Here is a 16,703-nt window from a genome sequence, read left to right as displayed (position 1 = left end):
CCATTCACAGGAGGTTATATTGGCAAGACGAAAGTTATTACAGCATGTCTCTACCATTATTACTCCTTCCCAGGCTCTGCAGCTTAAAGCACCTTTCAAAGAAAGGGAGCTCTTTGATGCTTTAAAATCATGTGGCAAATGGAAGCCCCTGGTTTGGGATGGTCTTACAGTGAATTTGTCCCTAGAATATTGGGATGCCCTTAAACATGTCTGATTGCATATGATTAATAATGCCTGGCAGAAACAGCAAATGTTAAATTGTTTGGAAGAAAGGGCTAGTTATAACCTGATCTCCAAAAAGCATATTTGTGAATCATTTGTTGATTGGCAGCCTATTACACTCATGCCAGTCATTTATAAGGTGGTTGTCAAAATGGTGGTTGATAGAAGAAAGGATTTTCTACATGATGGTCTACATCCTACCCAATATGGCTTCATACCTCACATACATATCACACCAAAAATATTGCCAATGCCTATGTTGGGATAGAATATGCAAAGTTTAGTCAATAGGATGTCCTCTTGTTGCAAGTAGACATCGCCAAAGCTTTTCATAATGTACAATGGGATTTTATCTCGCAAACCATGTAATCCTTAAAATTTGGGAATAGATTACAGCATGCTATTTATTGGCTGTACATTGACAGTAAAGTAGCCTGTATTTTGTATGGAGATATTTTTTATCAGTGGACTTTATATCATTCAGAGAGACAGGGATGCCCTCTTAGTGCATTACTTTTTCTTTTTTTTCCAAGAGAAAAGAACTTCTATTGATGCTTGTAAAAAAAGATCATACAAGTTGTCAAATACCATAAAGGTGCCAACCATGAAAATCAACGAAAAATTAAATGCTGGCTGTCAGAAAGACACTCCTGCTGCCAAAGATCCCAGCTCACTCCCTAGGAATTCTTTGTAACAGGGGCTAACAGCCAGGGTGGCGGACTATACAACCATCTAATCCCTCTCGGGGTGATGTTGTAGAAAACACCTGCAGGCCAAGCCTTGCAGAAACGTTCCCATCGTGTGACGGTAGCTCAAGAACCTAGAGAGCCTCGCTCCCAAATGGTGCGAAGCGTGAAGATGATGTCCTGCCAGATGGCTACCAAGGTGGCCGACGATGGAACATGGTGTTGGCCCATAACCCAGCTGCAGCGAGCAACCCAAATGTTCCATGCTGTCATGCTGGCTACTGTCTCCCACACGCTGTCCTCTGACGAAGGAAGAGGTCGATGGCTAGTGGGAGGGGTCGCCTCATGAAACTCAATGCTGTGAATGCACAGGCCCTGTATCCCGTATGCTAGAGAGACCACGTGAATGGGAAAGGCATGGCCACCCTCTGACAACCAAGCAGCCACCTTGATGGCAAGCATCATAGATAGATTGCCGTAGGGAGAGTCTGAAATATTCATAAGATTGCAAGAACGGATTCCCAAAATATCTCATGTTGTGATCCTGCCATATGGTCCAAAAAGCCCAATATCTGACCCAGTACAAAAATAAAGAGTAATGGACCAAGGTTGTAGGAAGTCTGCCAAAGAGCCAAAAATGTTTCCCAAAAGGAGAGTTAGGGAAACGAAGGCGAAGCAACATGGAAATTTTGCATATGATGGTCTTAGTGCTGGAGCACATCCAAAACAAATGAGGCACCGTTTCAGAAGGGGCCATGCATCGAAGACACTTTTTTTGGTGAAAGCACATTACTATATTAACATGAAATCAATGTACATGACATTAGACTCCAAAGGAGAGCCCAATCGAAGAACTCAAAAATAGTTAGAAAACACTTCAAGGCTAGTAGCAGCTAAGTCCCTTGCAGCAAAACTATCATATAAGGATTGCTTGAGGGACATTCTGAAGAAAATATATGCCTGAGGAAACTGTTGACCCATCCTAAAATGCAATCTCTGTGTCCAAATGGTCCATAGTACCCAAAAGCGAGTCCAGTGAAAGAAAAGGAGGAATGGAGACATCTGAGATGAGAGGCATCCAAACATCCAGAAGAGTTTCCCAAATCTGATAGAGGGAAAACGAAGCCGCAGCAAATGAGAAACATGATTGATCAATAGGCGAGAGTGCGGGCAAGACCATAATAGATGAGGAACTGTCTCGCGGTGATGAGAGCAACGGGGGCAGGAAGGGGAAGCAATGCGGCGTGCTGCCAATTTCACCCCAATAGAAAAAGCTCCCACTATACATCTCCAAAAGAAAAGCCTCTGTTTCAATGGCAATTTGGCTTTCTAGATTTTCATGAGTCGTGATTGCCACCAAGATAAAGGCCTATCCAAATTCCAAAGAGTGTTGGCATGCTTGTCAATCTATGGCGGTGGAAGAAGAAATCTGTAGACCTTCGAGGAGGCCAAATTATGCATTGAAAGCATATGGGAAGCAGGAGGTGTGGAAGTCAAATTCCAGTCCAGTAATCTGTCCTGTACAAACAGTGGAGGAACCGGAACAAATGGCTGCAACATAGTTGAAAGTATTCGTTAAATGGACCTATGATGCAGACCCAAGGAGAATGTCCTACAAGCTTGTGGAAATGAAAGCAGACAACCTTGTTGATCCACAACATCGCCAACAAATCTTATGCCCAATTTCATAAGATTGTATGCTTTAATAGGTGCCTGTAAAGCGAGAGGCGATTCAAACACCTTGCTCCAATGGATGCTTTCCAAGTGAAAAGAATTACCATGATGAGAGGAAGCACCTGTCCATTTAGCATAAGAGAGAATTCTCTTCCAATCATGAATAAAAGCAGTAGAAACAGGGCAACCAGGAATTTTCCCCTAAAATGTGGTCATGATTGCTTCCCAGTGATCTGTAATCCAATGCCCATATGCATGGGACGTCATGTTTCCACACATAGCTACTAACATAATAGCCCATGGCTGTTTTTGCTGAAAAAAATCAGCAATCATAGTGCTCTTTCTTGCCAACATATGAACCTGGAGATTGAGAATATTCAGCCCCCCATGAGTCTTGGGTGAACAAATGGACTGCATAGGTAGGAGTCGCAAAGCCTTTTTATGAGATTTGCTTTTCCAAAATATCTCCATAGCCTGGGACATATAGGAAGCCAAATGCTTAAAAGACCAGGGAAGAAGAGGCAAATAAAATTGCACATATGCCATAATGATGGACTGTACTATCCGAAGTCGAACATGTAGAGGCCACGTGGACAAATGCCAGTATTCCAGCTTCTTGTTGATCTTTTGAAGCACCCATTTGAGCTGTTGTGGCGGGGTAATATTCCAGCCAATGGGGTAGCCTAGATGCCTCACAATAGTATGGGAAGAGATAATGTGGCCTGGCCAGAGAAGTGCATGCCAGTCAGCTTCTTTCAAAGCTAGAAGTTTTGATTTCTGAAAATTGATATATGCAGTCCAGCAGCTATGCCAAAGTCATTCAGTGTATGCATCAAATGAGAGAGGTCACTTTGAGAATTCCTGGGCATAAAGTATGAATCATCAGCATATGCCTGTGCAAGAAATGACTGTGCCCCTGGAATTTGCAAGCCATTAAGCTGTCCTGTATGTGCAAGATGGTCCATATGCAACAGTAACGGATGGGTAGCAATGGCATACAGTAAGGAACTAAGAGGGCATCCCTGTCTCACTGAGCGGGTCATAGTCCAGGTTCTTGACAACCCACCACCAAGCAAGCACTGCGCTGTGGCATGAGAATAGAGCCAGTAGATGATATGGACCAGCCGAGGGCCAAATCCCAATTTATGCATAGTCTGAGAAATAAAATCCCAATGGACAGTATCAAATGCTTTCGCAATGTCTACTTGCAGAATGAGAACATCTTGTTTGGAATATTTGGGCATACTCAATCACAAGCAAAGCATTGGAGATATTGTCAGTGATCTGCCTTCTGGGGACAAACCCATATTGCCTAGGATGAAGTCCTGCTTGCAAAAAGAAGCGAACCCTGAGGACAATCATCCTCACATACACACACACACACACACATACACAAGAGAGAGAGATTCACACGCACGTGGGTGTGTCCATGCACACATGCACAAATAACTAAATATATTATATGTGCAATGCATGCTTCCTAAGCATGCATTAAACTGACATTTAAAAAAATTGTTAACAAGCTTACCACTCTATGCTAGTGAATCATAAGTTTGTTTTAAAAAAATTGTTTAACAAGCTTACCACTCTATGCTAGTGAATCATAAGTTTGTTTTAAATATTGAAGGTAATGTATCGTGTAAATTGAAGCCTAGGAAGTTATGGATTTATGAAACCCTTTGTATGTGTGTTGATGGTCTGTTTTAGTTGGCTGGGCTCACAAACAACTCCTACTTTGAAAGAGCTGGAGTCTTGAGATCCACACGCACGTGGGTGTGTCCATGCACACATGCACAAATAACTAAATATATTATATGTGCAATGCATGCTTCCTAAGCATGCATTAAATTGACGTTTAAAAAAATTGTTTAACAAGCTTACCACTCTATGCTAGTGAATCATAAGTTTGTTTTAAATATTGAAGGTAATGTATCATGTAAATTGAAGCCTGGGAAGTTATAGATTATGAAACCCTTTGTATGTGTGTTGATGGTCTGTTTTAGTTGGCTGGGCTTACAAACAACTCCTACTTTGAAAGAGCTGGAGTCTTGAGGAGGTGTGTAATTGATTATCCAGATCTTGGCCATCATGTCCTAAATGTTGCAAAGGTGAGCTTGCTGAATAACTGTCATATTGTTGAAGAGTACTCATTATTGCATTCCTCATTGACACTGATTGATTATGACAGCGGAGACTTGATAAAATGATATATGTGGGCCTCACAGAGAAGCACAAAGATACTGCTATCTTGTTTGCACATTTGATAGGTAGCCAAGTACTTCCACTGGGAAAACCTTTGAACAATGAGACTAAAGAAAGAGAGGAAACTGCAGCTGAATCATCTTTTGTCCAACAAGTCTTGGGCAAAGGTAAGGACTAAGTATTTCTCTGATCATGTTCGTGGCTCCTTCACACTACATATGCACTGTAAAACACAAAATCATATACATAACGACAAATTAAAAAGAGAAATTAGCTAAAAAAATAAAGGGTCTTTGGCTATCCCCTGTTTGTGTATATCGGAAATTATGATTCTATGCTCAAGTGACGAATCAATGGAGGCTTATAGACTATGGTATTGCTTCATAGAAGTGTCGATAAATATTGAGAGCCTTTTCATTTCCTAGAACTGAGTGATAAGAATTGCGCTCCTCCTTTTTGGGTCTAGCTCTGTACGTTTCCATTTACCAATGTTCTGTTGCTGCTTGATTTATTATTAAAGTAAACATGTGACATCAGGCATTATGTGCTTACTCAAGCACATGCCTTCTAGCATGGACCTTGGGGAGTTCACTAATGAAGAAGAAGAAACAATGTTATCCCCTAATAAGTAAGTGTACCTCATCAGATTGGTGTAGATGAAGCTTGAGATAAATTTTTGCTTTGCATCTTGGGATTCCCCACAAATATTGGTGAAGAATTTAGAACCAAGGCCTTGGGGCTCTAGGTCATGCACTTGCCATCAAAACCTGCCATCGAGTTACGAACCAATCAATTAGGTGTCCCATGCATTCTCCATGAAAGCACCAACATGGTCTAGTAAGACCTCGCTTGCTACAAAATTATCTAACCAATTTCTTACAAGAAGTATCTAAATTGCAGGTGTTTGAAGAGATAATTTGATACTTTGGGTCATTGTCCCCCAAGTATCCATTTGTTAGACTGTATTGTGCCCACTTCATTGGAGGTAAGACTTGAACTCTTGTCTGTCTTTTGAACATTATTATTTTAACCTTTACCCAAAGAGAGAGATAAATATTTTACCTTGTGGACAGACACCATAGCAGCAAGATGCACATTCTTGTTAGGTGGAGAGTATTGATCCATGCATAGTACATACTAGATAGTTTTTTCCATTGGATCCACGAGAAATTTTCTAGAGAACTTTTGGGCTATAAAGTGCTGCCTCCACTCGTTTGTTGTCATGTATTGATTTGACTACTTATCCCCTAACCTACTTCAAGCTTCTGCCTCTCTCTCTCTCTCTCTCTCTCTCTCTCTCTCTCTCTGTGTCTCTCTCTCTTTCTCTCTCGATTTCGATGATAATTCCCTCATAGTACCAAAGAGAAGGCTTGGTAGAGCTCTAGTATAGAAACTTTCGGCAAAACTCTCTTGGCCCAGCATTGCCCCTTCTTTGATTGAGACTTGGCATGCCAAGTAGCATGCCCTCTATCCCCTAGGGATCTAATGAAAATCCAAGGTTTTCTCATTAAGTGAGGGAGATCTCTATGTCTGCAAAGAAGCCTAATGACTTCCCAATCGATCTAAGCACTTGAACCCATGCAGTAATGATCCAAGATGAATTCGACCCTCTTCAAGGTTGTGTCATTTGATCCCTCTACAAGGTTGTGTCATGTGCAAATTTGGAGTCTACTAGCTTCTCATTCTGTTGCATCAAGGGGCATATCTTGAATAATCCTATCCTTTGCAATTTTAAAAAGTATCTCAAGGCCATGTCCACAAGTAGGAATAGGAAGTGGGTTGGGGAAAACCCTTGACAAATCGAGTGTTTCAAGAAGGCGGCCTCCTATGTGTGGCCTCTAATAAGCAAATTCTTGGAGTGCCACTTACAATGCCAAGGTGCCTCTGATTCGTCATGTTGAGAATCTCAATCTCCTCATGTTATTCGAATCTCTAGGTCTCCTCAAACTCCCGAATGACAACCACAAGGGGATGTCATCCGCGTCAAGATGAAGGAATGGCCTCCCAAATGGCAAAGATGATTGTCGAGAATGCTACACTCTTAAACGATCCTTGTTTGAGTGTCATGAATACAATCGGTGAGGAGAGGCTATAGTGAAGTCTCAGAATTTGGCTAAGATATTGTAGGGGTGATCACCAGTGTCAAATGTTTCATTTGTTCCTGTGTTTGGGATCTTGGCTTTCCTAGCCTTGAGAAAGGGAGGGGGGCATGTGCTTGAGGCATGGTCTCTTAGAATGCACGGTGAAGTGGAGTGCTAATCCTAGAACCAGCTCCTAGAACTATGGAATAAGGGGGATGAGTCCGCACTACCTTGAGCATTTCCACCCTGCAAATAAGGTCTTCAAGGCCTTAAGCATATCGATATCATTTAGACCGCATGGCCTAGAAGAATTAGCTGCCATTGTGTTTCCTTGTTGTGTCCACCTAGCATGTGAAGAATAGAACGAGTACTCCCCTCATTTGGCCGACCCAAATGCAGCTCTACCCAGGGCTACTCATATTGGTTTGCCATCCATTAGGGGGGGGGGGAAGGGGACTGACAGTCCAAGCTGGAGTGTGTTGTAGGGCTGATGGTGACTGGAGCTCTTGCTTTGTGGGTCGCAAAGGGCTATGCTACTCTTCTCTATGCTATTGTTTTCCTAGCAGTGGTCTACTAGGGGGTTAGTATCCTTCAAGTTCTTGGTTTCCATCATTTCCAAGCCCTCTTGCTAGCATTGTTGGTCACATTCTTTCAACCTTGAGCATGTGTCCAAACCCTAGCCATAGAGGCAGGGCTGGGTGCAAAGTCATGTGAGGGTCATGTTGCGTGTAGAGCTGGGTCCTATGTTTGGTCGGCTAGTGAGGTTGGCTGTCCTCCTTTTCTATAGTGGTGTGGCTTGTGAAAGCAAGGAAAAGCCTTGCTAGGTGGCCAATGTGTCTCCACTCTTGATTGAAGCTTCTCGCCACTCAAAATCTTTAGCATAATCTATGCTCTAGGATTTGAGTCCTCCACAATCAAGCATACTGTCGTGTGCATCTATAGCCATTGCATGGCTGCCTAGCGAGAAGCAACCCATAGCGAGAAGCAACCCATAGCAGCAGCGATTGGACAACAGTTTATGCATGTGGCCTATGCAAGGGCAGCAGTAGAGCTGCAAAGCAATAGCAAGTTGATGCAGCATTGTAGGGGCCAGTACAGTTGCAAGCACGGCAATGTAGTCAACAAAGGCTATCACTGATGTGGCATTAGCAAGCCATGTCAGCCTTGTCACTTAGCATGTTGATGTGACCGGTTAGACTTGTTTATGGAAGATCTGGCCACAGAACTAGTCACCCAATAGCTTGTCCTAGAACCTAGACCTCCTCAGCTGTAGCCTCACCTAGCAGTAGGTCTAGCCCCAACCAGGTAAGAATTGCCTTGCCCAGTAGCACAGGGAAGAGGGACAGAGGTGCAGTTCAGATCTCTCCATGTTCCACTATAGGAAGGAGCAGTAGTTTTTCCTTCTTTGAGCCTATTTGGCAATAGTTGTAACTCATCCTTTTTTTTCCAAAAATATTACTTCATTAAGTATGAATGAAATCCGCAAGAGCAAGCTCTAATGCGGGAGTACATCATGCCATGCATGAGAAACACAAACAGCTCAAAAACAGCTAACAAAAATACAAGGTGGAGGCTGAAAGTGCCACCTCAACCCTGAAGGAGACTCAGAAAAGAAAGGAGATCCTCTCCAAACTCTGAAAAAAGTACCTCTCCTGGCTGTAGCTGCTCTGGAGGATCCTTGCGTGGAGGGGTGTTGGAATATGAAGCCAAAGTGAGTCTAAAATGAGTGTTCTAGGTGGTCTAGGTGTGGTTTTATAGTCTAGTGAGTCTTAGACATGCCACGTGTCATATTGGGAGATATCCCATAGACATTGTGACTTTTTAGAGTCTAGTGGCACACTATATAGTGTTGTACTTGTCTATTGTCTATTACATTAGTCAACATCAAGCTCTTTGGTATCATGTGAGTACTTGTCCGTTGCTTTCATTTTCTTTCCATTTCATTTCCATTATGCTTGTTGTCTTTCCTTTCCATTCCTAGTGTTAGCTTGCTTCTCTCCCTACCACTATGATATTTCATGTGGTATCAAAGCCATGTTCCTAGCCCTGCTCTCTCTTTCCCTTTCCCTTCCAAGAGGTTGAGGTGAGGGAGGCCAATGAAGCTACTCTACCTCCTCCTCCTTTGAAGGCTGCCCTCTTCTCTCCTTCCTTGATCTCTCTTCTCCACTCCATGATCTGCCACCTCTCTTCTCCTTCCTTCGGCCACATCTTTCTGTGAACTGCGGACGATGTGACGCTTCTATCCGGATCTAGAAGCAGAATCACGGTGATAAGGGAAAAAAAATAAAAGACAGCCAGGCAATTATGTACTTTACCACGTCAGATAACTGAGACTTCATAGGGATCAGTAACAATGTGGGCTCATAGATGATGAGCTTATGAACCAGGTTCTAGAGCAGACATCCAGAGCACACAAAAACGAGACAAACCCCCCCACAAAATGGACAAAATAAAAAATCCACGACTCAGGATGTATAGGTCATTGACGATCTTCAAATTTGCACGACTGCCAAAAAAAACCCTCTTCACTATCAACCATGTATAGCCACAAATATATAGCTCGCAGTAATCGCTATCTGCCCAAGATCCCAACCACGAACCAAATTCAGAGCTCCACAAAACAGGTCACATGTAGTCTATGCAGGGTTTTCTCCAAAACAGAAGTGCCTCGTTCAGTGTGTGTGAATCAGCTTATCCATGCATATACACAGCCATTAACAGTCTCGTTCATGCTCATGAACCAATACCAGCCTGTGTACTAACAATGAGCACCCCTGTGCAATATAATCTGTCAAAAAAGAACTATGCTAGACTCAACGTGACAGGATACAAACTGACGCAACAACATCAACGATCAATAGCATCCTCCCACAATTCATTTAGAAAAGCAGTGTCGCACTGATCTGCAGCAAGCATCTTCCCTCTCAACGACGATCAAAGAACAACGGCCTCTCATAGACAAGCTCCATTTGTCACCTCTTCAAGCAAGGGAATGCTTCAGCCTCTCTTTGACGACCTCTGCTATCACCTACGAGCCTCTCGTCAAGAGTAATGTAGCATCCTTCCAGCGTCAACACAATCAACTCCCTGCTGCCATCCCACGTAGCTCCAGCTTACTGTCTAGAAAACTCCCCTTTATCCATCACGTGGCCGCCTTGCATGCACATGTTCCTTTCCAAAATTTCCATTCCACGTCATCACGTGGAATTTACCACTCTCCCATAAAAAAATGCAAATACCCCCCAAGGCACATTAAATGCACATTTTTGACCTTTAGTCACACAATTCCCACACACATTAGTATGCACATTAAAGCTTGCATGCACCCCCATACACCCACATGAAAAGCCACTTGACATGGGCACTAGAACATATCAAATTCCCGTAACATGCAAGACCACATTGACTTGGGAAAATAAAAATAAAAATAACCCTTCATGACATGATTTTACATGACCCCAAAAACATTGTCACTTGACCACACACTGGATACCCTTGCTTTGGAGATTTGGTACAACCACATTGCATTTCATCATTTCCCATGAAGTCCTTGCAAAACATACTTTATTGTCTCAAAAAACTATACATCAGTCCATCATGCTTGTGAAAAAAAAATCCACAAATACCAAAAGCCCACACCTACCCTAGATGTGTACATCTATGTGCCTACCCACAGCTATATACAGTGCTCAAAAACTTGATACAGTTTTTGTCCTATGATTTTCCCCATCCCCCAGTCTACAGACATTCATGTCTTGCAGACAGGGATATATAAGATTTGCATTTCTTTAGAGATATCCTCATCCATGAGGTCTTCTGACTTGTCTTGTTTCATCACAGTAGGTCCACAGCTGCTCACATTCATGATCCTATGAAAGCATTTTTTTAGTCTGAAGCCATTGACTCTATTCTTATGCTGTTGACCATCCAAATTCTCAAGTTGATATGAGCAATTTTTGAATTTCTTCGGGACCGAAAGGTCCATCCCATTTGGTCACAAATTTTTTCTTGAAGGTAGAATCGAGACTACTGGTGTATCTCAAAACTAGATCACCCTCCTCGATTTTCTTATCCTTGAACTTCTTGTTTACTCTCTTCTGATTCTCCTCTTGAATTAAAGCATAATGTTCCACCGCCTTTTGTCTGTCTAGTTGTGCTTCCTGCAAATCTAATAACGGGTTCTAGAAAGTAGAATTTGAATCCTCGTTCATCTTCATTAACATCTATAATGCAGGAATTTCTACTTCCAAGGGTAACAAAGCTTCTTTCCCATAAACAAGATGAAATGGTGAAAACTGGGTGCCTTCTTTTACTGCAACTCTGTAAGCCCATAAATCCTAGTGCAAAGCAAGGTCCCACTCCTTCTCATATGTTCTCATTATCTTTCCCATGATATTAGTACACACACCATTAAAATTTTCATTCATCCCATTACATTAGGGATAATAGGGACTAGCATATTTGTGTTTAATCTTCAGCTTGCCACACATAATAAATCCATCAGTTCACTCCTGAAACCTAGACCTCTATCAAAAACCAACTCCAGTGGCACACCAAATCTACAACAGGTATCCTCATACACAAATTTGCATACAGATTTCGCATTGACAGCTTGTACTGCTCGTGCTTCAGCCCATCTCGTCAAGTAATCCACAGTCGTCAGCACACAACAATTCCCTTGGCTGTCATGAGCAGAGGACTGATGGCATCTATCCCCCATTTCTCAAAAATATTATAAGCAAGCATGATATTTTCTGAGTTCTGGATGTAAGATCCTCTTACTCATCTGCTGACACTGTAGGCATGACCTGCACCAATGTCTTATGTCTCTCTGGAGGGATGACCACACATACCCTTCTGTAAGTATTTTCCTCAGCAAGATTTTGAAAGAAAAATGTCCTCCACATACTCCTTCATGATTAGCTTGTAAGATATGAAAAACTTCCTCATGCCAGGGAATTCTTATGAGCCCCCTTCATGTAAAGAACATCATCTATTAGACAATAAGAGGTACAGCTTTTAATAAATCTGCATTTTTTTTGTTTCAGAATTTCTTCAGGCACTTTACTAGTTAACAGGAAGCTTTCCTCACAAGCCAATGTCTCCCTTCCTTTGTATAAGGGCTCCTGCACTCCTACTACATCAACATAAGCTGCTGTAATTTCCTGCGCAGCATCATGTGCATTTACATTTTTACCTCTTTCAATATGCTGGATCCAATTGATTTAACAGTTTCTTCACCGTAGTTATCCATCTCTTCAAATGAACATGCTTAACCTTCCAGACACCTAAAATTTGCTTCACAGCCAACAAAGCATCTCCCTTAATCATGAGTCTCTTAATACCCAAACTAATGCATACTTTCAAACCTTCGAAGAGGGCTGCATATTCAGCTTTGTTATTACTGCTGGCTTTGAGCTGAATCCCCATTTTCGGAATCTCCTTTCCTCCAGGATCATAAATGTCAATTCCTCCTGTACTTTTATTCAAACTCTTTTTGTAAGATCCATCAAAGTGTAAAACAAATGCATCCTCTAGTACTTTTTCTCCATTCATGTCAGCATTCTTCTCCAGATCTTCAACTAAAACAGGTCCTTCCTTATAGGTGAGGAGATCAGCCAAGGAAGTTCTGGTAGAGTTCTCAACCAAGAAGGTAAAAGAGTACTTCTATAACTGTGCTATCCATTTAATCATGCTCTTCTCCACATCTTCAACTAAAACAGGTCCTTCCTTATAGGTGAGGAGATCAGCCAAGGAAGCTCTGGTAGAGTTCTCAACCAAGAAGGTAAAAGAGTACTTCTATAACTGTGCTATCCATTTAATCATGCTCCTAGAGATGTTTGTACTATTCAACATATGAGGCAGTAGTGAACATGAGGTGAGAGCCATAAAAGGCCTGGACAATAGATAAGACCGGAATCTCCTGCAGGCATACAAGAGGCTAGGTAGGACCAATTCAGCTGCTGAATACTTCCTCTCTACTTCACTCTTTACCCTATTGGCATAGTAGACTGGCCTCATACATCTTGAACCCTCTCCCTACTGCAAAAGAATAGCACCAATAGCATATGTTCCTTTAGATGGATTCACATAAAAAGTCATGGAATAATCTGGTGGCTTTACACTTGAAATAACTGTCTCAAACACCTCTTCACTCTCCGTCGTCCATTTCAGAGGTTTAGATTTTACCACTTGCTGAAGAGGATACAAAATCTGAGATAACATATGAATAAATCTGGACAAATACTTCACCTTCTGGAGAAAGCTATGCAACTGCTTGGTATTCTCAAGAGAGGACAGCATAACGAAAGCTTTCACTTTACTTGGATCTGGCTCAATCCCATTCTCAGATACAATATGCCCCAATATTTTAATGCTGGTCCAAGCTAACTAAGTCTTCTTAGGATTTAATTGACCACCATTATTATCAATCTCATAAAATACCTGATCCAGCTTGCCACAGTGCTCCCTTCTTCCACTGTAGACACAGATGTCATCACTAAATACTTTACAAAATTTATCCAAGAAAGGTGATAAAATCAGATCTGAATTCTCCTGGTAGTGCGAGGGGTTGTTGGTAACTCCAAAAGGCATTTTCTTGTAACAAAAACAGCCCCAGGGGGTGATGAAGGTAGTGTTGATTTGATCTTCTTGGGCTATGGCTATCTGGAAGTACCTTGAATGCCCGTCACTGTACATTTCATGACCCGCCACTCTATCAAGAATATCATCCAGAAAAGGCAGAGGATAGTGGTTTCTCTTTGTCATTGCATTCAAAGGTTTGTAATCAACACAGACTCTCCATTTGTCTATACCTTTTGGCACTATGACCACAGGACTTATCCAATCAGAGTGAACTACAGGATAAATAATTCCTGCCTTGAGAAGCTTATCTACCCCTTCCTTCAGCACATCTCTCTATTCCGGGCTTAATCTCCTTATCTTCTGAAAAACAGGTTTGGCACCTTCAGTTCAATCCTTAGAGGCTTCCCTTTAAATCCCCTGATCTCCTCATAAGAGGTGATAAACAGATTGGCGTATTTCTGCAACATCTTCAAATATTCTTCTTTCTCCTCAACATTAAGATCAGGATTCAATGACTGCTCAATCAACACCTGGGTTGATTCTTGAGAACATTTGGGCTGCATCAAATCCTCGATAACCTCAAACCTATCCACCTCTTCCTCAACAAACCCTGCTGCCCCCACAAAATCAACCTGTGAATCCTCATCTATCTGATCCACCAATGCTATTGTTCCTTCATCACTTTTTGAAGTCACCGAGCTCTCATCTGTTGGAATATGAAGCCAAAGTGAGTCAAGAATGAGTGTACTAGGTGTCTAGGGGGGGGTGTTTTATAGTCTAGTGAGTCCTAAACATGCCACGTGTCATATTGGGAGTTATCCCATATACACTATGGCTTTCTAGAGTCTAGTGTCACACTATATAGTGTTGTACTTGTCTTGAGTCTTTTGATATCAGTCAACATCAAGCTATCTACATGTGAGTATTTTGGTTATCATTGCCTAGCACTTGTTCTTTCATTTTCCTTTCTATTTTGCTTTTCATTATGCTTTCCACATTTCCATTCCGTTCCTAACTAGCTACTAGATCTCTTCATATGGTATCAGAGCCATGTTCCTAGCCCTGCTCTCTCTTTTTCTTTCCCTTCCAAGAGGTTGAGGTGAGGGAGGCCAATGAAGCCACTCTAACTCCTCCTCCTTGGAAGGCTGCCCTCTTCTCTCCTTCCTTGTGCTCTCTTCTCCACGCCATGATTTGCCACCTCTCTTCTCCTTCCTTCAGCTACATCTTTCTGTGACCTGTAGACGATGTGACGCTTCTATCCGGAGCCAGAAGCAGAATCACAGCTTTGTGTCTTCAGAAAATTTGTAGAGGACCTTGAGTACCACAAATTTCGTTTTTACATCATTGCAATCCGAGTTTTTTGTAAAATGTTACAGCCCTTGCAAGAAGTGACGAAATTTGTTTTTGCGCGCGAATTTTGTTCTGGAGCTCAATGATTTGATAGAGTCCAAGCATGATGCAACCAGCTCAACGTGGATCTGTCCATCCTCTTTATCGTTGACCTCTGCTCCAGCCCGCCATTTGCTCCTTCTGCCCGACGTTCTCTTGGAGCTGCTTCCCGTAAGTTCGTGCCCACATTCTGCCCATCATTCTCTTGGAGCTGTTGTCCACGCTGCCTCTATCTTCTTTGCCCGTCACTTGATGTGAGCTCTTGACATTACATTGCGGTGACTCCTTCATGTGACTACTCCAAACTTTGGTGAAGACTTCCCAATCTAAATGTGAGTTCTCCGATACTACTACGACACACTCCATTAGAATGATCTCTCTGATTAGTGTATTACATTGAGCTTGATGTAGACCACTCTACATCAACAAGTGACTTCTTCAACATTGCTTATTCGATCAATGCCTGAGGTACTTCGCATTGATTGACTTCCCGATTGGTTGTGGTACCTGAGGCTTCTACTTCGATATTGGTGACTCTCCTTCCTACATTTTGAGAGTCATCATGTAATTGCTCCATGTAGCTACCCATGGACTTCACTGACACATATTTTGGGGCATTCCTGCCTAGCACTTCATTGACATCGTCATCGACTCGCAGGGATGTGCACACATGTGCATTAGCTACTTGGAGGACATCTCTTTCACAAAGAGATATTTTTATTTATTACTACACGCTTAATGTATTTTGGGATCCTCCACCCTGGGTAGTCCCCCTAAAATGATATGTATTGAGTGTTTGGTTTTCATTGAGTCTAAAGGTCCTCTGCCTTGGATAGTCCTCCTAAAAAGATGTATTGGTTTTCCTATTTTTTTGGTGTGTGGCTTCCTAACATGTCCTGTTATGAAGCCAAGGGGGGATGTACTATGGGAGCCATATGTATTGGCTTTGATAGGTCTATTTGTTTATCAGGCCTGGCTTGAGAGTTCCAGGATGTTGGTGCATTGGTCTCCTAGACCTATGAGTTGGTCATGCATCCATGCATGATGAGCCTTTGAGCCATGCTAGATGAGATTTCTATGTTATGCTCACTAGCCTCTGAGCCATGCTCACTTGCCTTTGAGATGTCTCCGGCATGCACAGTTCTGATGACCGTCATTGTCATGTTCAGTTCTTGGTTCCATTCGAGTAGTCTCTCACCTTGCCTTCATGGGGGGGTATTGGAATATGAGGCCAAAGTGAGTAAAAAATGAGTATACTAGGTATCTAGCGGGTGTTTTATATTCTAGTGAGTCCTAGACATGCCACATGTCATATTGGGAGTTATCCCATATACACTATGGCTTTCTAGAGTCTAGTGTCACACTATATAGTGTTGAATTTGTCTTGAGTCTTTTGATATTAGTCAACATCAAGCTATCTACATGTGAGTATTTTGGTTATCATTGCCTAGCACTTGTTCTTCCATTTTCCTTTCCATTTTGCTTTTCATTATGCTTTCCACATTTCCATTCCGTTCCTAGCTAGCTACTAGATCTCTTCATCATCCTCACTGCTGGTCTCACTTCTCTCTTCGTCTTCACTTGCTGAATCTGAAACTTCATCCGTGCTTACCAAATTGAAATTCAATTTCTTCCCATTCATATGTACATAAAAGATTCCCTTGTGCCAATTTTGAATTGCACCTACCTTCCTCAACCACGACCTTCCAAGAATCAAAGAATAGGCTCCCAACCCCGCAAGCATCACATAACAATCCACTCGACAAGAAACACTAAATGCCTCAACCTCCAGGCCAGGTACTATCCCTAAATTCTTCACCTTGGAGTGGTTTGCCATTCTGATGCGATAACTGGAGGAGCGGGA

The 16,703-nt window shown here is 42.2% G+C and overlaps 1 protein-coding gene across 1 annotated transcript in view; it reads left to right on the top strand.

The window, feature by feature from the left end:
• LOC147899671 (protein-tyrosine sulfotransferase-like) overlaps positions 1-16,703 on the top strand; it is an 84,863-nt gene that overhangs the window by 67,367 nt on the left and 793 nt on the right. The window contains exons 6-7 of the mRNA XM_087377776.1: positions 4,586-4,690; positions 4,771-4,951. Coding sequence (XP_087233902.1) covers positions 4,586-4,690; positions 4,771-4,951 — 286 coding nt within the window. The remainder of the gene's footprint in view (positions 1-4,585; positions 4,691-4,770; positions 4,952-16,703) is intronic.

The sequence above is a fragment of the Dipteris shenzhenensis genome, chromosome 8 (genome assembly GCF_047967505.1).
Source record: "Dipteris shenzhenensis isolate YYH24624 ecotype China chromosome 8, Dip_SZ_1.0, whole genome shotgun sequence".
In the NCBI taxonomy this organism is placed as follows: Eukaryota; Viridiplantae; Streptophyta; class Polypodiopsida; order Gleicheniales; family Dipteridaceae; genus Dipteris; species Dipteris shenzhenensis.
The sequence above is the reverse complement of the archived record's forward strand: the minus strand, read 5'-3'. Positions and strand labels throughout refer to the sequence as shown.